Source organism: Gymnogyps californianus, chromosome 1 (assembly GCF_018139145.2).
Source record: "Gymnogyps californianus isolate 813 chromosome 1, ASM1813914v2, whole genome shotgun sequence".
Lineage (NCBI taxonomy): Eukaryota > Metazoa > Chordata > Aves > Accipitriformes > Cathartidae > Gymnogyps > Gymnogyps californianus.
The window spans coordinates 43,797,226-43,821,703 of NC_059471.1; the positions used below are offsets into that span (position 1 = coordinate 43,797,226).

A 24,478-nucleotide genomic window follows, 5' to 3' on the forward strand; every position below is an offset into this window, starting at 1 on the left:
AATAACCATGTTATTTCTCAGAACAAAAATCTGAAAAAGATTATTTGGAGATAGTGTAACAAAAAAGGAAGTTGCATTAAGTTAATTTTTAAAAAAAGAAAAAAAATGTTAATAATTATATACAAATTACCCATACTATTTGCAAGGAAATACTATCTATGTCTAGGTTGCAATTCGCAGTTAAGGCTTTTCAAAACTAATTTTTTTGGTATTTTGCATTTGAACAACTTAGATAAAACTTAAAACTAATTGCACAGCAGGTTATTAGCACTTTTCAAATAGTTCCTTCAAGTAGTCTCAAGTGGAAGACATTCTTAAAATTTTGCTGTAAGCTCTCTTTTCTGTAACACTAACCATAAGTATAAAGTGGTACAAATAAAGCCTAGAAGATAAATGTTTTCCTCCATCAAAGCCAGGGCATTCACTTATGTGTGTTTTCAGGAAGAATATGTATGACTCTATATTCCCTTTAAATTCACAAAACAATTGTGTGTTTCTTAGTGTCTCCAGAAATCAATTCTAGAGCAGCTAGACACATCATGTATTTTTTCCTTCTCCTGCAAATGCATTTTTTTAACGAGCAAAACAGAAAACTAAAAATAACTACTTTAGAGAAACAGAACTGTATTTGTCTGGTCATCCTCATGGTGCTACGGGACATATCCCCTCTTAGTGGGAACAGCCATAACTTCATTAACTTCATTCCCTACAACATATCTTTCCTAGCAGCAAACACAAAGGGAACTAACGATTTAAAAACTGCAATGTGGTAGCATGATAAAAAAAGTCCTTCTAACATCTTATCAATTACCATTACCTCTTCTGTTTAACAATTCATTAAAAAAATGAAAATGAGCACACATACTATTTCAAAGAGATTTTTAGCTCCCCTCCCCTCTATATGTGATAAAGATCATCAGAGACTATAAAGACCATTCTAAGGTCTATTACTTGAAGGACACATAATGACCATTGAAAAGAAAGACGAAAATAAAAGAAACAAAAGAAAAACATACCTTTTGGGAACTGTTTGGGGCACAAGGCACGGAGGAATTGTACATGTAGAGTTGTTTCAATAGTTTGAGAATAGATCAGATCTTTTGTGCACATGTAACTCATATGAGCCTATTCAGAAAGTCAGCTATGTCCAAGATGCATTTGAGCCACCGTAAATATAGAACAGCCAGTATGCATATGTGCAATTGGGCTGCAATGAGTCCAGTGCGCCTGGCATGTTTTGGAACTGATGCGCACGTATCCGTCAAGTGAAAACTGCACAGCAAATCTCTCATAAATTGTGTCAAAACTACCACTACCGTAGCAGAAAAAAGGTCCCTAGTAGCAAACAAGTCTGCAGAAGAAGTGCCTCATTGGAAGATGGCTTAGTGAGAGTCTCTAGAAATAGTCTTATCCAATATTTTGCTAAAAAAAACTTTCAGAAGTTTGTACTACCTTTGCACTCCTTCCTGCATACACATACTATTCATATCCTATTCAATAATATGAAAGGCTTCTGTGTTTTCTATGCAACAAAAATAGATGTTTTCTGGCTTCTTAGTAAATAACAACCCATTAAGACAAAACTTGCAATTTAATTTTTCACCTTTGTAGTCCATTAACTGTAATAGCTTTTAATGTACTTTAAGCATTCTTGAGCCTCTTGGGCTGAGTGAAAAGACACACCAACAACCAGAGTGTTGAAAGGTTATTTTGGTGATACCAGCTTTCTCAAACCTTTCATTTAGTGGATCTTTATATTATCTGTCATAGGTTACAAATTTGACTACTATCTGTTTAGGGTTTGAGAAGTATTTAAAACTCAAATCAAGATCACTTTCACAATGTGCTACATGATGTATAAATACATAGCCTGAACTCAGTATCTTAAGGAATTACAAACTAATATATTAAGGTTTAATAGGTAACATTCAAGAAGTGAAGTGAGAATGTAGACCTGAAACTTGTTAACTGTAAATATATTTGCATATAGATACCCATCAAGGTCTGTTTATATTCTTCTTCTTACATTAAAATGCAATATTCAGTAAAATAAACATATTGTATAAGTATCGCTGTGAGTGTATGTATGTATACGAAAATGAAAATGAACAGATAAAGTATGTTTACACAAGCAGTTGGACAGCAGAACTGTGAATGAAAATTTCTCTGTATGTCAACTGGTAACAATTCTCTTTAAAAAAGGGCTTTCTCAGAGAACTAACTAAAAGCATAAAACAGATCAGATACAGAATTTAAGCAAAATCCCAGATAATTTGTTTGCTGACTTTGCTAGAGGACAGCTCAGGTAGAAGAGCTTTGTTGATGCTAAAACTTCCTTTGAGTCTTTCATGTTTACAAAAACATACTTATATGTGTTTCTATATTTATTAAGGTGAAATAAGCATGCTTGATATATATTTACACTATGTAGATATTATAAAAGAATTTACTGCTGATAATGTAGAGTGAATATCTAACTATATAGGATGACATATTTATCATTAGTTCCCTTTTTGATGCATGACTGCTAACAGGAAAATACAATTCTATTTATAACTTTGGAATATTTAAATTATTTTCCACTTTGCACTAAGGATATTTTGGAATTTTAATATTCTATTTTATAAGATATTAGCCAGAGGTCTAAGATTGCTCACTTCTCTACAGAGGGATATAAAATAAAAATAGAGAGAAAGACTGGGACATTTTAATATGTGGATTTGATAAAGTTATATCTTAATTGCTGCTATCATAGTAGTCAAGAAGCAGTTATTGTTGATTATCTGAAAATTACTTAAGAAATTTCCATTAATATCGTACTTTAAAAGCTTTTCTGAAAGAAATAGTTTAGCTTCTTTTGTGAACATGGTGAATATTTTATATTTTGTTATAGAAAACAGCATGCATATTTTCAACAAGAGAGCGTCCTTCCCATAACACCTCAAATAACATATTCAATTTAAAATGTAAGCATGACATTCAGGCTTCATTTGCTGTTGGTGTCAATCTAAAAAAATATAAATTGATGCAGACAGAAAATTCTAATCTGATGACCTAGGGCCAGATCCAATAAAACACTTAAGCATCTAAATTTGGTGTTAAAGCAACTAACTTCTAGGTGTTTGTGCCCCAGAAGGGAATCTTGGGCTGAAGTGAGCTGGGTCTTACATTCCTATATAGTGTGTACGTTAGGTATTGCTAGGCAGGTACCAGTTAGGGGGTGTTATGGGCAGCCGCTGCCTCCAACATCACTTAATATTACCCAAACCAGGTACTGCAAATTGAGATCTAATGAAGTTAACAAGTAGAACTATAGTCTGTCTAAAGTCAACAGAAAATCATATGCAGCTATCTGGAGCTAGTAGACAGAGAAACTCTGGCAATAGGACTGAGCTATAAATTCCACCTTGCAGACCCCATATGACCAGAGTCTGGGTTGTAAGGGAAAAGGGATGATGGTTTACACTGTCTTTTACACAAAGCACAGTGATTAAGGATACTGCCCAGGAAATGTGTCACAAGTCCAATTCTCTCTTCTGCCTACATGGAATTAGGATCCACATCTCCAAGGGGTGTGTGTTTAACTTTTAAGCCATTGATTATTGTGAACTCTTTTTTTGAAACACTTCAGATGAATGAGCAAGAAGAGGATCAGGATTCAGCAGTCTAGTCCTTAGGTTCTCCGCTAGTTCCTCCTTCCTATGCTATTTCCAGATTTAACAGACAACATCACTGAAGAGCTGAACGAGTATTCAGCCCCATAAAAACCATCAAAAATACACTTCTTGCAACTTCAGACTGGGAGATCTGCAGGACCTCACATAACAGCTGAGCAGGATAAGTGATAAAGTATACCTCACCAAAATTGAGGGACTATCTAGAGCAAACTCTTTGAGCCATAGAAACTTTACTTTACCTGAAAAGACTCAGCCTTAATTTTAATGTAAAAAACTGAATGGATCTTTTCTAATATGACTCCTATACTTCACGTAAGTCCTTCTTGTGAAATCTGACCTAATAAAACCAAATATGCATCATCAAATACCCCATAATGACAGGTTACAAAGTTAGATACTTGGTTTTGATGATGGCTGTCAAGTATCTGAACTAACATCATGTACTTGAACTTACCTCGTTCTTCCCAGGTTCATTTGCAGTTCTACAGCCCGCTTTCAGTAAAATTGGAAAATCTGCTATCCTCTAATAAGGAAAAAATCCTGGAAATCTAGGGTAATTGACTTCTCTGGTCATACAGACAATGACATCTTGAGTTATGTATGAACTGTGGGGCAGAAGTGCTCTGCAGTGTCTCCTGCAGTCCTCGCTAGTCCAGACTAGGAACGTGGCTAGACCACAACATAACCCTTAGCAAATCTAAGTTTTCTTCTCATGGAACCCAGGGAGTGGGTTGGACTTCAGGTGTGTACATTGGGTCTTGCCCCAACATGAAGGTAGGATGTGGCCAAGTTGCACATCTGGAGTCAGCAGCTGGAAAATGTTCCCAACATCCCACGGTTTACACATGGTCTTTGAGAACAGAAACTCTTCCTGTTCTCCTGCAATAAATATTGACTCAGAGCCTGATGCAAACTTTCCAGTTTTAATAGGCAGTGAGTCAGATCCATAGAACCTAATTTGATTCTTGGTGGGATAATGACAACCTGACTCCACTGGAAGGTGAGGTCACTCAAGGCTGTGCATACTAGAACCTGCGAACAGATTTTGAAGACAGTCTAAAGGCAAATAAAAAAAAACCCAAACAAAACTGTACAAGAGATTTACTGGTAGCTTAAACCACCCCAGTAAAATAAACTCATTTTTGCCACTAATAATAATTCTGGCTGAATTTTGAATAGAAATGCATATGATCTTCGAAAGGCTGAATACCCTCAAACTGTTTATTCAGTTCACAAGTGCCAATGAACTGTTTCTAAATATATTACACTATCTTGCATGGACAGGGTAAATTAGCTCCTTTGTTTTATGTTTATAACAGATAAATGGTATTTTCTCTCCTATATCCAACTCATAGATCAGGTCAGACAAATGATTCACCCCTCTGACATACGCTAAGTCTTTTCAAAATTTGGTATGTTGATCAATTGCCTCTGTTATAACTTTGTTCCCCCTTTAAATTCTCTGTTGACTGTAAATTAATTTTCCCTGATCTCAGATCACTTCAGAGATTTTTGGTCTTTTCATTTTTTTAATGCAAGAGGAGACAAGAAAAGACAGGGCCTTCTTTACCAGGCAGGATTTCTCAGGTTCTCCCAGGTTCAATTACAAGCCATTTTAGTTGCAGCTGATAGATTACTGCCAACAAAAGTGGCTTAGAAGAGAATACAATAATGTTTAAATGCTTCATGATACTTATTCAGAACTTCTGTTTTCCTCTCTTTTTCTTTTGAATCATATGATGAAGGTGAAGGGGTTTCAACAATAAGAGTACCACTGCCTACATATGTTTGTTTGCATTTTTAAATATGGTTGCATTCTGACTGATTTGCAGTGGTAAGCAACGGTTTGAAAATCTGATTGCAAGCTTACAGTGACAGAAGTAGATAATTACTATCTCCACAAGTATCTGTAAGTTAAATCACTTGTTTTAATACAGATTAGATTAGTATTAAAGTTACAAGAGTGGTATGAGAGACATGATAAATGTAGTCATGACAGAAAACAATTTTTAATTTAGTATACCCTATCAATCTAGATAGCCCATGAATATTTACCATTAATTCAGTAGGCTGGAACATAGGGGGAAAAAAGAACAAAAAATAGAAGGTTTGACCTAAACAAGGACTGAGGAGAAAAGAGAATTCTCAGCAGTTTTACTGAGAACTGATCTTGCAAAAACGTGAACTGGCAACAGATTGGAAAATACATTTGGGGTACCATTATAAACAAAGCCTTTAAAAAACCTGAATGACATGCAAAAATAGTAGCAATTCTTAATATGTACTTCTCTTTGCAGGATTTGCCAGTCTGATTACACTTAAATGACTAACTTCAAAGGCTGAAACAAAATCATTTATGGAAATTCAAAACAAACCTATTTGATTGCATCATACTTCACAGCAGGGATACAATTTGCAGGGGCTGAGTGAGGGCATAGTATAAGCTAAAACAGGTTGTGTGTGCGATGAACCAAACTAAACGGTTTATATAAAAGAAATGTTGTTTCCATTAATTTTTCTGGTAATGCTATTAAAAATGCCACCTGTCCAGAAGAGAATTGTCCAGATTTTAATTCTTTTTCATATCTCAGTGTTCAAACACAAGACAGAGGAAGTACCATCTTACACCTATCAAAATATGGCACAAAATGTCTTATTTTGAAATCTTCATTACTGCAGCAGTTTCTCCAGCTCTGTTTCAATGTCTGGCTATTATACCCTTTACTTTTCGTCTCATTGTGCTCAAAGAACTGATGTTTCTGATACGCCCAAAGAATATTTTTTCAAAGGATATGTCATATTTCTAACCTCTATTTAACCAAAATGTTTCTAGTCTATAACACTCAAAATTCACATACATTAACCAAATATAACATGAAATGCACCTTTTAAAATTCCACTACCACCCCTTCAAAATCCCCTATAACAACCCTGAACAGGAACTTAACTTTGAATACCAACAGAGATGAAATGGTGTCATAATCAGCATAAGTGCATGTGGACTATTCACCTAGATCAAACACTCTGGTCATATACTCAATTAAATTTAAATCCCATTATATAATGTGTACCAGCCTCATTTTATGCAATTCCCTAATTTAATGGCTTGGTATTAGCCTTTTTCCTTTTTGCACACATGGACTAATTTTCACGGTGCTCAGTCCCTTTGGGAAGTAGGTCATTAAAGTCAACTGGATGGAGACAGAAACTTAATACCTAAACAGTGTTGTAGAAGGGTCAGAGACACAATAGCAATGTAAAACTGTTTTTCACTCATCCTTCTTTGTAATATTTATGAAATTCCTCCCTTATGTAAATATTGTTCATTAATCTCAAGGACCACAAAGTAGAAGAATCAAGAAAGCTATTATCCTGTTATAATTTAATTCGTGAAACAAAAAAACAAACAAAAAAATCCCAATTAAAAAAACAAAAATCACAATTATAATACTATTTAGCTGTTGAGACAATACTTGTTTTACACTGAAACAGTAGAATCATAATATTCATATTACCTTTCTCAATGTGTATTCTTTTTGTCTCATGTCCCACGTCATGACCAGCCAGATCACCCTCCTTAGGTCCAGGCAGGACATTAGGTGACAAACCCATCAGCATTTGGTTCATAGATAGCCCATTCTGATGGACAGCTGCTAGACACAAGTGCAGGCAGAAAGAAAATCAGCCGTCATATTAACAATACACTTTTGTACTTATTTTATATAGTCTTCATCTTAATTATACAAGAATTCTAACAATCACAAAGTTACTTCATTAGTGCTATCAGTATCCACACAGCAGGAGAGCTTCTTCCTGTTACTCCTGGTTTAAAACAATTCATTTTAAAAAGAAGAGTTCAGTATCTTTGGACAAAGTTAGATATTTGCAAACATTTTCTTGCTTATTTAACAAGAACTGAAATGCACAATGAAGCAAACCAGCAAAGCATAGAAGGTTCTATGTGAGATATTTAGTGATTTTTTTTTTTTTAGTTAGTTGTACAAAAACTCTTGTATATTAGCATTCCCAATATGCAGTCCCTAACTTGCTTAAATTAAGCATTGCGGCCTTCCAGGTGATAAACACTTTTTCAAAATATACTGTGCAACAGTAGAATTGCTTACTTGCTCACCAGATAGCTTGAAAAGCTCTTTCCAACAGTTCTCAAACAGACTTTCATGAGTCTCAAACACACCTCAGAAACCCATATAGGGTAGTTTATATCCCTACGCTTTAATCCTGAAAAACTGTATTTGCAAGAGGCTTACGTCACTTTCAGTAAAGCATTTTTTCATATCTAACCCATATTTCTGTAGTAGTCATCTTACTCTTGCTGGCACCACAAATACAGATGTACTTAAGAATCAGGTGTGTTGTTAACAAATCAGATAGGAGAGAAAAGAGTTATTTTATAAACAAATAAGTTACTGAATTGATCCAGTATTTAAGGAACTCTGTTATGTTCACATTGGAAGAAACAACGTGCAAAGGTCCCACTCCTCTCTGCTGGTAAGTAAGCAGAGTAAGCTGAATAGTACCATTTCTTTAAAAAAAAAAGTGTCATTCCTTAGCAAAACCAATAAGTATCTCTCAATTTAATTTAATTTACTTTTTTTATTTAGAGAACAATGGAAAACAGTTGTAAAAAAATATACTATTCAATTAATTAAAACAAAATTAAAAATCCAGGGTTGTGAAGTTTTTTCCCAGAACTTTACTTATGAACTCTGTGGTGGGTTGACCCTGGCCGGATGCCAGGTGCCCACCAAAGCCGATCTATGACTCTCCCTCCTCAACTGGACAGGGGCGAGAAAATATAATGAAAGGCTCGTGGGTTGAGCCTGGGGAAACAGACAGGTCACAGTATATGGGATGCCAGTTTAATCTGCACTCAGAATTGTCCAAGTGATAAGAAAACAGAATTTTCAGCTTGTCATGGTCAGGCTTAATTTCTTTTCTTTGGTAAGTCATTTTTCATCACATAATAATGAAAGATCTTTCATCTGAAGGTCAATGAAGAGTCAGCTTCCTGAGTCTGCGGAGAGCCTGAAAGGAAGCAGGCTAAAAGACACATGTGCTGCATCTAATCAACACAACTACGCATTTCATATAGCTATTTCATGGCCTTCTATCTGCATGCCAAATCCTCCAGTTTCACCTACTGACAAATTCCACCGTGGAAAGATGCCTTAAAAGCACAAAAACCTGCAAGGGAGCAATAATAAAAGGAATGGACAAGTGTAATATGAATTTAAGTAAATATCCATAAAATGTGTTTAAAACCTTAATTTCCACGCTGTTGCACTGGAATATCAGAATTCAGGGTCTTTGCCATGTAATTTACATCCTGTACATGGAGCCTTGATAAAAATGGTATCACTCTGAGACACCATGGTTTAATTTCACTCCACCCCTTGTGAGCTACGAGATGATAATACTCTCTGTATCATATTTCTCACCATTACAAATTTTTATACTTAAAAAATCTATAAAGTATGCACATTTTTTAATTGATTTAACCTAATTCTTCTCTTCACTAAACAATTCTGCCATGTAAAAAAGTCAGATTCAATTTAGAAATCAAACCAGAGTAACCAGATTAAATAAAACTCAATTTCTTTAAAAAATGTTTACACTATATGTTCAGTTCTAAAACTAATCTAGCAAATTGCTTCCCGGCTGCAATTCTGTATTTCATAGCTCATATCTTTATGTTTAATATGACATGATGGCAGTTTATATCAGTACCCGTTAATGTAGCATCAGATATTATGATACTGTAAACTGGGGAACATAATGTTGGGAGATAGTTATTGCAGCTGAACTTCTGAACATGATACATATGAGACCTATTTAAGATGAGGGCATTTTGATTAGAAAAACCAGCTGCACCTAATCAAATTTAAAGTGGTGACAAGGAGAAGAATGTGACCTACGGATTCTGTCTGAAGAGCTCTCGGTCCGTGCAGGAGAGCTGGACACACTGCTGCTTCGATGAGAGGATGGATGGCTGCCAGGTCTTCGGCCCTCTTCAAGAGAAGGAGCAGGAGAAGGGCTGTCTGGAACACGTTCCTAGACCCCACAAAAAATAATTGCAAAAAAAGGCAATGTTAAACTAAACCTCTGTTTCCAAACATCACTTCCCTAAACTGTATCTCCCTCCTAAATTACAACCTGTTCTTTCCTCTGTTGAGGTGTCCAGGATTTGCAGAGTATTCTCAAAGGAAACATGGCAATTTTAGGACACTAGACCTTACGTTTTAGTATGCAATGTGAGTGCTGCTCTTCCTGTCAGGCTTTTAAACTGCCTTCTAGACTACTTATAAAAATTGGGTTTTGTTTTGCTTTTGGGTTTTTTTCCCCCTCACTTCTATCAGCACGCTGTTGAATTGGAAATATACATTTTGGCTTACAGACTTTAGCCTTACGGGATGAGGAATGATGCACTTTTGTAAATAAATGAAGACCAGAAACTGTTGTCTTAGCTTATGCTGAATTTTACTCCACATTTTAATTTCAAAGGGGCTTCTTGAGCAATGAGATCTTATGGAACTGCTATGGATCATAAAGAAAATATAATCTCCCTACTGAACCTATACCAGTAACATGGCTGATGAAAGTCCAAATGTCTGTTTACACCATGGAGCACAAACCTGGAATGAACTACACTTTTTGGAAAAGTGTGGCCATATCACTGGCCATATCACTACTTCAAAATGGGGAAAAACGCCCATTCATGTTTTTCTATCCAGGGGAAAGCCTGGCATAGTAGCCAGGAGGAGCATGTCAAGATGTTCCTTGATTTTGAAAATTAGAGCATGAGGACTGTGATGGTTTGAACTGCACTTCTGCTATGTGAGAACTGTCAGTATGTAGCAGATAGATATATCTGATATTTACATAGAACTTTGACAGAAACAATAAATGAAGGGAGCTGAGAGCAGAATAGTCCTTTCTAGAAAATCCTCTACCTTTCCCTGCAGTTTCCTTTTTATTGCTAACAGCTCCCAAGACTCTATGTCATTGCTAAAATATGTGTAAGTTAGGTTGGTTTGGTCAAATAGTGATAAAACTAAATAGTTCCTATAAGGGAAATCTATTGGAGGATTGAAAATGTTAAACTAGGGGTTTTTTGGTTGTTGGGATTTTTTTCCTTTTCATAATTGAAATCCTGAATCCTAATGAAAAAAACAACCAACCCAAACCAAAACCAACCAACCAACCAACAACTGTATACATTCAACTCACTAAAAGCTTTTGGTAATGAAATACAAACTTGCTGCTGCAAATGCCTAAAAGTTTTCCTGAAAAGAGCATCATGTTCCTCACACAGCAAATTGCTTTTACAGCAGTCATTATTTTTCATGCACAGTAGCTAGATGAATATTTATTTCTCTGAATGCATTCCTATGAAACTTAGCAACATAACCATCTATAGTAATCAATAGATTTGTTCCAGGTAAGCTTCATAATAAATATTGGCTAAACTTGAGATTCTGATTGCAAAGGGATTCAATGGACCTATTGATGGAGTGAGAGAAGGCCTTTCAGAGTAATATTTCAAGACATTTAAGTGGATTCCACTTTAACAGTCTTGGGGTTTTAAGTCAAAAACATTGATGAGGATAGTTTAACTGCATCATAGCTCTAGGCTTATTATGACTTTGATTGTGTTTATATGTCCATGAACTGGGTATTCAAGAGGAGGATTATAATGCAGATGTTTTCAGAATGTAGATTTATTCCTTTAGATTTAGGAGGATTTAAGCATGCACAGCGTACAGATTTGGTATAAATTGGAACATGGTATATTTAATCATTCATTTAATATATAATTTCACTATTTGGCATACAATGTATTGTTCTTAGAAGGGTTTCATTAAAATGAAATCCAGTGAGCACATAAGATTTGAATACAGAGCTGCAGAGTAAATTAATTTATTTAAACAGCTTAATTTGTTTATCCTATTTATTTATGTGTGCTTTTACAGCACGTATTATAAGATGGATAGAGCAAAAGGAATGCACAGGACAACAAAATATAATTACTGCACAAACAAAACAGATAATGAGTTTTATTCACATATAATATGACATAGCAGACAAACTCTATAAGAAAACTATATATACTGGCTTTATCAATTCATTTCTAAAATACCCTTTAACCCCAACAAAACATGGGATTGAACTATGCAGAAATGGAAAATAAATTAATTTAATACCTTAACTCATTTTTTATATCCTTGCTTGATAATTCCACAATAAATAATATAGTCTATAGCAATTTTTCGTCTTTATCAAAACTAGCTGCAATAATAAATGGAAATGCTACTAATAATAAATTGAAATACTCTGTAGCTCTAAAAAGTCATAGTGACAAACTAATGGCGCTGGAATATCAATATAAACTGTCTTCCTTACTAGAGATCTTGTGTAGAAAAGATGGATTTTGTCTGTGGTAAAATATGAACTTTAGATTTCACTTCACAATTTTTCAAAAAAGGAAATGTGCAAAAATGTGTTCAGTAAATAAGTCAGATGATCAGAGCTATTTTGTAACTTGTGCAAAATGCCACTTTTGTACAAGTAAGTCTACATGACACAGCAAAGAAACAGAATTTACTGTTTATAATCCTGGCAATAGAAATCACCTAGGATACTGTCCACTGTCCAGTATTTTTCCTAAAACTTGTCTACTCCCAGGACAAACTTAATTCCACTTAATTAAAGATATCTCTAGAGAATCTGGTGTTGGCTTGTACTGTAATTAGGCTCGTTGTCTCCCAACAAACAAACAAACAAATAAATAAATAAAATCTGAGTGACTTTGGTTTGCTAAAATTAAGTATAAAGAGGAAACTGTGCAGGGTTCAGTCTGAAATCAACACATCTGAATGTAAGTATCTAAATGCAGTTTTGACACATGAGCTAGAGATGAAATTTCCGAGACGCCTGTATCTGGGATGCTACACGAAGGGGTCCACCTTGAAGGTAAGTTGTCTCCCATTTCAGTCAATTGAGATATACACAATAAAGTCAATGGAGCCTCCTCTAAAACCAGATACCTACAGCTTAATTCAGCTGCTCACATTTGAGCCATGTGAGCCACTGAAGGGTTTTGAGATGTCCACACCACATTGACAGACAGGACCTACAAAAGACCTGCTGCCTTCTGGAGTCTCAGCAGGATGCCAAAAACTCTACCCTTGCACTTACTGGCTGATGAGCCAAATAGCTCCCAAAATTCTATTGACAATATTTACTAGAAAACAAGAAATACAGAATTATTTACCACTTGTAAAACATAATCCTCACTAGCTACCTTTTTTCTCTTATTTTTTGCTTCCCTATTTGTTTCTACAGGTACTCACAAGTAAAAAGTAGTGTGAACAATTTAGGGCATATGTAGCAATTTAACATATGGTCAACCAACTTGTCAAAATTGGTAAGACTCTCAATTAGGCATCAGAACTGGAAGCTATACTATGCAATGGACAACACACTCTTATGGGCCAAATTTGAAGCATTCCTTATCTTGGTGCTCTTTACAATCTGATCCAAATCATGAATCCTAGAGCATTTAAGAATCTGACATTTAACTCCTCCAAAAATGCTCCTACCATATATGAAACTTTCACTTTAGGGAGCTGCAATGCCCGTTCCTGTACTCTTACTCCACTGACATTACAAGTTACAAACCCTCAATATCAAGTCTATTTCATAAATAACAGAATTGTTCCTGTGACACTGGGCATTTTTTTTAATCTTGTAAAGAACAGGTAAAAGATTTTAACGGTCAGAGATTTTAACTTACGACATTGAAGTTGCCTCTAGAATTAGAAACCACTCCAATTTTGTTCCAGAATACCACGTATCATCCACAACATAACACTCTCAGTCTCTCCAAGTAAAACGGAAGTGTCTTATCAACGTTTTCCTACATTTTTCAAATACTGTAAGATCTCATTCCAAAAGTTCCTTTTAAGTAACTTCCTATTAAGATTTATCTTAATATATCAGTAATGGTATTCAGAAGACCATAAATACTTTCTTCCCTATATCATGTATGTCTTTTTCTTCTTACCAGGTCACAAAGGTAGTTATTCAATATTAATCTCTTTTTTTGCCGCTTTTCTTTCTGGTCCAGCAGCAAGTTTTCATTGTTTGAGAAGTGCCTCATTACCAAAAGTCTTCCTCAAAACTATACCAAAACGTAAAGTTGATGAAGTTCAGCTGTTGGTCCCTATCACTATCGAAGAGAAGACATTTCAGGTAGTATGTGTAGGATTAATCCTTCTGCTCCTAAGAAGACAGACAAGGAAGTGGTATCTTCTAGGTTCTCACCACCTCAGTCTTTCCACAAACATTCTTCATTCTTTGTCATTCCTGTTCCTTAGTGACAAAATTCCAGAATCTTTCTGACAAAGTTTGAATATGCCTTCCTCTCCTGCATATTTCTCTCCTACAGGTACTTTCAGTGTCAGCTTTTTCCTTTGTTCTAGTTTGCTTCTCCATAACACTCATCTCTTGGGCTTAGTCATCCTTTAATTTGAGTCATGGACTGAGCTCTAGACATGCAACTAAGGATAGCTGTAGAGGCATAATGCTTTTAAAACTATTCAGCTGTCTTGATGCTCTTCAGTGTTGAACAAACTCCTTTAAGGACATTTGTGCTTTAAGTCACTGAAGTGCAGAGAATAACTTATTTTCAGCATCATACTTTTCAATAATTTAGGTAACTTCATATTGGGGAAAGGACATACGATACACACAGTTTCATACACTGTTAATTTAAGAAGAAAATTAAAAGTTTTTAATCAGGAATAGTTTATAATATTCCAACCTTTCTGGGAAGGCACTTAGCTTCCAAGCCTTTTTGTGGTAAAATTATAATAATCTCTTTCACAATGACCGAAACACAGACTTCTTACTCTTCATTCTTTACTGACCTATTTTGAACTTGTGTGAGAAGTATTCCAGGAATGGCTTTCTTGTAAAATGGCATACTTACTTGACATTGTATTAGTTGAATGAGTGAAAGAAATTAATTACTTGGGTATCTTCTGTATTCCCTGCAAACAGGATATTTTGCTTTTACAGTTTCATTTTTCCTTCAGCTTTAGTCTAAAATGCTATGAGACTACAAATTAATGTTTAGTCCTAAGAATTACAAGATGAATTGGGCTAATAATTATTTCCTAACTTCCTCAATCACTACTATAAAATGTGTGTTATCAAACTGACTGATTGCTATAAATTTTCATTTCTATTTCCTTATTTGCATACTATCACTAGCCTGCTAAAGATCTTGCTAACTTCCCACTGATGCATGTCATCTTTCTCACCTTTTCTTATAGACACACTTCTAATCTCAATCAAAATTCAGGAGTTCAAATGTTTTGTGTTGTCATTAATTGCACTGTTATTTTAAACAGTGGATCTATTTCTTATAAAGAACATAATCCATTATATTTGCATAAGACTTTCTTTCTCTCTTTGTGAATATCTTGAACTTATTTATCTTTTGGACCATTTTAAGTTAATTTGATTTCAATTTTACTTTTACTTCTGCATTTTTCATTGATTCTACCTTGCTGTTCCCATCACAAGAACACTGATAACTGATAGCATAAAATGTAGAAAGAGATCAACAGACAAAAAGACTATGAATTTGCTTTATTTTTATTGCCCTGTTTACTATAGGATTATTGGGAATATCAGCAGCAGTTAACCGACAGGAAGTCCAAACAGGAGACTCCCAAGTAATCCTTTAACAGTACTTCAACAACAACAGAGAACTAAATCCTTTGAAATCATGGGCAGTACAGAAAGCACAGTGACCTAGCCAGGAAGCGAGTTTCATAGGATTGGGCCATTACAAAGATTAAAAAGCAAGCAAACAAACAGACAAATAAACAAAAGTAGATGCCTGTCAATATCAAGAAAGAGCCTGGCTGTAGTGGTGAAACTAGAGCAGCATCTAAGGTGTTGACAGTTTGGAATTAATTCATATGAGCATATGGCTGCTATTAGCTTCAAACTGCACCTCAGAAACATGCATGTTGAAACAAATAATAGGATCCCATATTATTAAAAAAAAGACATTATTCCAAGTTACAACCTACCAGGTATACAGTTACCATCCTGTAAGCTCATTATAAAAAAACTGTATTAAAAGTTAAAATAAATAATTTTAGTCATATAGATAGAACTAATTAATGAGGTGGGACACAGTGTCCTCTAACATAAAGATGATTAAGCCATAATAAAGGAGTTCAGCTACACTTTGACCTAAGATCTTCTCATGCTAAAGGAAGAAACAGAAGTGTGCATACACATATTTATGTTAACATAAATTAAAAAAAGAAGTTATTCTAACCTGAAGATTTTCTCTGTTATGTGCAAGTTCATACAAATAGTTTTAAGATATCATATTTTCTGCAGTCTTGATAAAAAGAAAATGAAATATTAATTTGGTTTATAATATACTTCAAACTTCATAGGTATTTCATAATTTTTATGTTTGCTTTCCCAGTATGTCAAAGTAGATGTTTTAGGAGCTGATACTCTTATTTTTATTCTAGAATATTTATTGTAATTACTTTTTACTATTTAAATATTTTATATTAAATCAAAATTCTCCTTATATAAAGAAGAAAACTTGATTTTACTTCATGTATCAGATAATGAGGAAATGAAAGTAGCTTCACTCTTCATGCACTTCTGTATAGTGTATTTTTCTACGCATTCAAGAAAAACACTTTAAAGTAATGTCAAAATTTCTATTTTGAATGCACAAATGTCTCTAGAAACAATAGGTTATCTGAAAAGTCAGGCGTTTTTCAGGTTAGGCATCCAAAAAGGGCATTTCTGCCAGTTTGGGATATAATTAATTTTATTCTTATTCCCTTTCTGTAAAATGGGTATAGCACACCCAGCTTCATAGGAATGGTACAAATACATATCTACCACTGTTTGCATAATACTTTTCCTGTAAGGCACAGAAGTGTCCATAGAAAACTTTTGCATTCAACACAGGATTCAGATAACATAAGTTAAATAAGACTGGGCCAGACACTGATTTTAAAAAATTCAAATATAGAATAACTAACCATTCACTGAATGAGACAGAGGTTCTGTGGAAAAATACAATATGTGATGGTGAAATTAAAATTGCACTGTACTACATGGATGGAATGCTGTCACATTCAGGTTGTAGAGGCATTCTGGTATTTCCTAATGTTAGTCTTACGTCTTTTGAAATTCAGTGACAGTCCTTTAACATAGGCTTTGGATGTAGTTTTACTCAATGCATGAAGACAGTCACATCTAAAGATTTTACAGTAACATCTGATACATTTGCAATTCTGGCAGTTTTCTCAAGTTTATAGTACAGAAAAATTCTGCTTCATTGGTAACAGCAGCAAAGTGCAAGGGTTTTCTATCCAGGATGTCTAATTGTACTTTCAAGGTGCTTCCTATGGCCCCTGTCTCTACAGGATGGTGTGCCAGCCAATTTTGAGAAATACTTTATCTAATCCTATAAAAAAAGTCATCATGTCTGTAACTGGAAAATAAGTTATCATTAAACTCTTCTACACTGAAACATCTTACGATGGCCAGTATCTTTTGGTATTAAAAATCTGCACTAAACTCAAGGCTGCTCACACAGCAGTTACAGTTGACTTAAGCTGAAGCTTCTACAGTCCCTTTGCTGCCCATCCCCTCCATGAAGTGAACTTGCTCATTCTCCTCTTAGAGTCTGTTTCCTTTCAGGTCCACTCTCTGAACTTGCTCACCACCACTCTGACATGAGACATTTAAATGTACTCTGTTCCGTCATTTCTGTATGGCAGTGTCATATTTCTTCTCTTTGGCTATTATTTGGACTTTTTGGTGACAATTATAGGCGAAAAACATAGCAACATTAAATTACATCAATAGGAACACACACATATTGCCAATGAAAAATGAAAAAGTGAATGAACGTTAAAATAAAATTTCATGTCAGAATAGGCCTATAAAATGAGTTATTTTTTAAAAAAATCTGTCAGCAGCTACCTTGGTTAAATAAATTAATAGTAAATTTCTGCTATTGGATAACAGGAAGATATATATATCTCTATAAATAAGTTATAAACAAGTATAACGCAACCAGTGTTGTGATATATTTAGAGAATTAGCAAAATTTAGTCTCATGTATTTAATATGCAGTGGAAAACTACTGTGCCACTGGTCACTTTTTCAGCTGGAGGTATTGGTTTCTTCTGCTTTATTCTTAATTCTTTCTATAAGTATTAGTAACATTATATGGATAAAGTGCAATTTTTGATTCTGGCATGCTGCTCTGTTCTAACTTTTACAATGTAGAATCATTTCAAGTTGCTATTAATATGAGGTATGTCCTTTATATTTTCATGTATCTTTCTGCTGAGTGAAAAAAATTGATGTAGTGAAACTGCTAACAAGCTGAGCCTTTGAAACCATGGGCAGGTGATGAAAGCCACCTCATGTCTAAAGCATCCCCAGGTCACAGCTGTCACACTCACTGCAATTCATTGCTGTCACAATCTGCTGTCCCTGCTTGTTGTTGCTCTCCTCTTATTCATCCAACTCATATATCTAAACATTCCATTACAAAAAGACATCTAATGTTCGTCTCATGTTCGAAAGGGCACAACACTCTTCTGAAATATAATTCTGAAGATTTTAGAGCTCAGAGTTCACTGCCAAATCTAAGGTGTTGCTTTGTAAGGCTTCCCTTGTAATTTTGTCTTTGTCTCATCTCCTGAACATAGCAGGATAAAATGTTTGGATAGTACATGATCTCAGCTTTATTCCAACTTCTTATCATGAAGAAATGAAATATTGCCCAGTAATAGAAAGGCATTTGAAGCTTTGTGAGTTTAAAGATAACAGCACTAACTGTGAACTCGGTGAATTGGAAGGGAAGGTCAGCAAGTCATCTACTGTGGCACTGTTCACAAAGGCAATGAACCAGGTTGTTTATAATCCGAAGATTCAGATTTTCTAAGACTTAATTTTGTTCTTTGTTACTTAATTAGATAAGGTTACTATTGATTTATTTTTCAGAGTAGAAATTTCTCATAGGTCTTTTAACTCTCAAGCAGAGTTTAAACTTGTAAACATCTTGTATTTCAAGTCTACGCTATCAGTTCAGGTTACAGCTATGAACTCCAAGATGAGTGATTCACAAACTTTTCAAATCAACTTGTGGAAACATTGTCACTGAGGAAAAACATTTAAGTAAAATTAGGGTTAAAAAAATGAGCCAGAAGATAATGAAAACAAAACCAAAAAAAAGTCTAAAAACGTAGCAGTAAAAAAAAGGAAGATATAATTCTAATAACGGTTTTGTGAAAGAGAGCAACGGCATTATTTATCCATTCCTATAAAAATAAAGAAAAAGGAGGTTTGACCTTCTCACTTATATCTATTCTTTAAGATATTTATTTTGATTGTAGTATAAGTTATTATTCATAAACTTTACATTGCCAGTGCAAGGTCCAAAAAGTATGCTGATTAGAGAGTTTCCTGCTCAACTACTCAGTGCATATAATTCAATGGACACTAAAATCACAGCCTCTGACTATGCCTAGTGAGGAACAGGTAAATTGCCAGTGACATTATGTCCATGCTCATGGGAAGAAAATCCTCCTAACAATGACCTTATGCTATTATGTTCTGGGGTTTATGTTTCAATCCTCTTCAGTACTAAAAAATAGGAAAATAATTACTTGGCCATGCTATCTCTATCCATATGACCATATTCATCTGCCATAGACAAAAACAGAGGACATAAATCTACACATACGTTGTACCACAAAGGGGCTGAAGGAAAGACTAGGAAAGTCCTGCAAGAATAAGCTCCTTAGCCCTTACAGTATTATTGAAATAACTATGTGCAGGACAATCTTACATTCAGAAGTGAGTTTTGGATGGCAGATTAACACTTGTGTTTATGTATTTACCTGTAGTACAAATGTATTGTGGGCAGTGTCACAGGCCTTGACTGAAGAAGTCACGGCAGCACTTAGATAGTGACTCCATCAGGTTCTACTTAAATGTCCCAAAACTCTAACTTAATCGTGCAAACTTTAAAATATGTATATTTCACCCCTGAGTGAGCACACTTTTCTAAATAGAACTTAGGTTAATTTGGCCATTTAAAAACATTTCATTGTAAATCCACATCTTTTAAATTTATGGTTATGTGCAAACCAGATGGGAACACGAAACCTGGTTGTTAAATAACTTGCACAAAATGTTATGCCAGGAGCTGCACAAAAGTTGGCAGCTATGATGAAGATTTAATTAGCGTGAATACGGGATAGTTGAATTTTCAGAAATGACAGAGATAAATAGTGTAGATTATTAATATAAACTAATGCTTAAATAAACAAGATTTTGAAAAAAAAAAATATTATTTTCCAGTTACAAAGTGCTGCTAAAATGTTTCAAACAGAGAACTAAAATTGCTAGGTACTTTCAAAATCTTCACCTAGATTATAATGAAACTATCTTTCCAACTCGATGAGCTACAAGAATGAACTTGTTAAGAAGTTAAGGAACTCTGGGATAAGGAAAATTTTCTGGTATGGCACTGCCTATGGTTAAAATAATATACATAGCTACGTGATGACAGAGTGTCCCTTTCAGAGTCCAATACTTTTAAACCTACTAGACAGGTTTAGATCAGATGAGCCAGAAGCACTTCTCAGCTAAGTGCTTCCTGGGTCCAGCAATGTTCCCATAATGGGGTGAGATCTGTGAACACACCAGGACCTGCTTTCCACAAAAGGAAACCTTTTTTACATAGCCTAGGAGCAATGTTGTACTTCAAATGTACCTGATTTTGGTAACTGGAGACAAAGATCAGGGGTCGCATTGGGGTATGCTCCCATAGACATATTTAAATGTAGGCCACAGTAACTTAGGCAACTTTAATAGCTAGAACTAGCTTGTAAATCAACTTTACAAGCTAGAAGTCAGCTTGTCAAAGGTTAGAAACAGAAGGTTACCAATGCTTGTGAAGGTCAAATTGTGTACTCTTACATATGAAATCAAATAGCTCACAGAAAATGAGAGAAGGGAAAATAGTAGGAAAAATAGTGAAAACAAAGTTTTGTTGCCATAGTAATTCATGCTTGTCAGGTGTCATTTAGCATGTGCTCCATCCCAATCTTCTGTAAGACCAGTGGTGACTGTTCCAATTAAGAAAATAAATTTAGAATGAAATAGAGCACCACGTATGTTCCAGAGAACTTTAGTATCTTGTAACTCTTACTAAATACTGATCAAGTGAAAAGTAGAAAACAAAGGTGCAGAAATCACCATGTAATCGAACAGTTAGTTAGCAGAACAGCGTTTATATTCCCAAGATATGGGCAAGATGGACATTAGAGTGGAATCTAGCATTGCTGACATAGCACCTAAAGAAACAATTCTTCTCAAACCAATGTCTTAACTCCCCATGTCATTAAAGGTGAGAAAGGGATGCCACTGAAGGCCTCTGAAGGAGATCCTACATTTGAAAGTGCAGGTACCTAAATTAGGTGTTCAGACTATATTTTTCTAGGTCAATAGCAACATAGATTTGTTGACTTTTAACTGAATGGTTCTTTATGATTCTGGGCTTGTTAGGTTAAAGAGGACAAGAGCACAAGCATGTTGAATGTCTTAATAAAGTCAGCCCTCTTCACTCTGCTTAAATCATCATGAACTTCAAAACTTTTGCAACTCTTGATTTGAAGGTCCAAGAGACTTTTAAGTTTACCCCTTTTTTGTCAAAGAAATTGCATTAATGGACAGATTTTCAACATAGCCCTAAAATATCAAATAAACTTGCCTTCACATGTGTATTTCTAACATATGAATATTACATAGAAGCACAGAAGTTTGTGTACTGTATCTCATTTATTAGAACTAAAGAAGGATAACAGGTAAAATGTAGATATCTGAATAAATGTCAAATCAAATTATAATATCTAGTGGTAAGGGAGAAAAGCCTTTAAAATGAAAACAGATCATCTTCAGTCAGGAGAGAAGACTCCATGCCTCTGCTAAATACCTCTATAACCAGATTAACTTAGTTACAGGCAGCAAATAAAACCTAAAATGGGTAGACAATTTCAGATATCAGATATTTTTGAGATATCTCTACAATACTAAAGTTCTGGCCTGCAGATTACTGGGTCTGTTCTGTGCAACTTCATTCCATTCTGTTCTGGGATTTGGCAATTTAGGTTCTGCAGAGGTAAAGTATCAAGCCTTTCAGCCTTCTTCAGATAATTTGCAGCATTTCAGTTCAAATGCTTAGATTTAAAAGTTGGAAGAACAGTCTCTTCTAATTTAAGAAAGGAGTAATTTCTTCCTTGATATCTTGAGGAACGTTGCCATTAGATTACAGACTATGAAATATGAGAAATCAGAAAGCTGTGTATTCTGTGTGAAAAAGCTTCAACTTGAGCACTGTTTTAATACTGATGTAGAGAGGAGGAGGAGAAGTGAGAAGGTAACACTGGCCACCAGCAGCCTACTGTGTTCCCAGAGCTACAACAGTTGGATTTCTTGTATATGTTGACTTTATGACTTACCTTATAACATTTGACACCTACCCACCTTTATAATATTTATGACAGTTGTGAGTGTGCTAGAATTTTGTGTTGTTTGTTTTTTTCTATATAGTTACCTTAATAACAGATGTCTCAACTCTGGATGGAGGACTCTGCACTTGTGCTGCTGCCGCCATGTTGGCGATGGTACTAAGGTGATTCATCTGGCTCATTGCCATCGTGACAGATGCTGGAGGTAGGCTCACGGGAATTAACGGGTGGGGCATCATCATAAAAGGAAGTTCCAATCCTGGTGGGGGACAAAAAAAAAAAGGGAAATAGGTTTGTGCATCTTTTTAAAACATTGTCTTTTTTTTTTTCTCCTGAGGGACAATATTCAAGTGATGGGTAACAAGACGGTTCACATCGCAGGACAAAGCAGCTATGTGTCAGTTCTCTTCTGGGATATGCATGGGTAAATCACTAGCAACCATGGAGGGTTTCTAGCCACAAGGAGAGGCTATTAGACCTCTTAGTTTGTTCGTATAAGTGTAATGTATGATATCATTGCTAAGCAATGGCTGTTTATTATCTTTTTTAATATCTGCTGTAAGGTGCCTTAGCAATGCATTATTATGCCACTGATGCATAGGTTAGCAGTTATTTTAAGTATCAATTTTATTGCATATGTATTTGTTCTTTATTGTCTCCGCTTCCCCTGCTTAATACTTTATGGAAGTATTCCAATATTCCCCACATCTTTGATTTTTCATAGCCTATTTATATAAACACAAAATAAAGACAGGAATTGGAAAACTGCTGATGTTAGTGCTGAAAGATGTCAACCCGTACCATTTGGCAGAAGGTGGTTCTGTTGAAGAGGGTTGAGAGGATGGCTAACTGGAACATTATGCTGTCCAGGCAAGTTGGGGTGGTTAACAGAGGCCTGTGATCCTTGGGTGGGGGGAGACTGAAGTTTTTCTTTATCCCAAGAACCATCACTGCTGCCTGTGGGGAATGAATATATATTATTTGGATGAAGGAAGACTCCAAATTTTCAATGTCTGAATTTGCAAGCAAGGCCAGCAATCTAACCTTTCTTGCAAGTGTCAATTTTTTTTTTTTTTTAATATGTGGGTTGGGGGAAGGACTTTTGATGGTTTTTTTTCCACCCTCTGAAAAAGATATGTAAGGACAACTTTTTAAAGTTAAGAGTTAAAACACAAACTTAGAAGTATTATAGTTGTGCTCATTCACATGAAGTTTGTGTTTGATGTATATTTTACATATACTTTTGCCATTCTTTGCAAGTAAAACTATATATGGCATTTGTTTTATATGTAAGAGAATATTTTTGCCTGCAAAATGTCTAAAAAAAGAATATTGCCTGTTATGCCAATTAAAATTTAAACTACAGTCATATTTTTTCTTGTATTTCTTAATAAACAAACATTATAGGAAGTAACTAAAAATTTAATTTATTGAGGGCACCAACATGCATGCATATGTGCTTGGCTGACAATTATCTTTTGTATATTCAATTTTTATTTCATATTATTAATTAAAATGTAAGGGATTATTAATCGATTCCTGCAGTCTTGTAGTAGTGGAAGGGACTAACAGCAAGGACGAATGTGGACAAATAAGTGTTGAGACAAGCAATAATTTACATATTTGAGAAATACTCTTTTTCACTATTGCAGACCTCCTCATAAAAAATACCTACAGAATTAAACAGAAGCATACAATTAAAGGACAATGCTAAAAATTCATATAACGTTATTAATTTGTACATTTATATATAATGAAAAGTTTAAAATCTTCCAATCTGAGGACTTATATAATTCATGGTGCGTATTTATGTATACTGCTGAGATTGAGTATATGTATGTTTACGCATACAAAGTGATCTATACACTCATTGTATGAGTTTATTTACCATATACAATCAATAAACAATATTTGAATATATTAATAAATATGTATATATGCATGCATTCTCAGCAGTATTAATATACTCATCAGCAATATATGATTGCTTCCTTTTTCATATAAAACACAATTTCACCCTCCTGACTTTAAAAGTTTCTACTCTTTTCATGGGAATTTCTCATGATAAGGACATTAGGATAACATCAGTCAGGACGTATTTAATCTATACTCAATTTCTATTTAGCATTAGGGATTACAGTGAAATGCATATTTCTGAATGTTTTTCTATATACA

The 24,478-nt window shown here is 34.8% G+C and overlaps 1 protein-coding gene across 1 annotated transcript in view; it reads right to left on the minus strand.

The window, feature by feature from the left end:
- Positions 1 to 24,478, minus strand: part of DACH1 (dachshund family transcription factor 1) — a 334,510-nt gene that overhangs the window by 64,044 nt on the left and 245,988 nt on the right. The window contains 3 exon segments of the mRNA XM_050896944.1: positions 7,193 to 7,327; positions 9,614 to 9,749; positions 22,390 to 22,562. Coding sequence (XP_050752901.1) covers positions 7,193 to 7,327; positions 9,614 to 9,749; positions 22,390 to 22,562 — 444 coding nt within the window.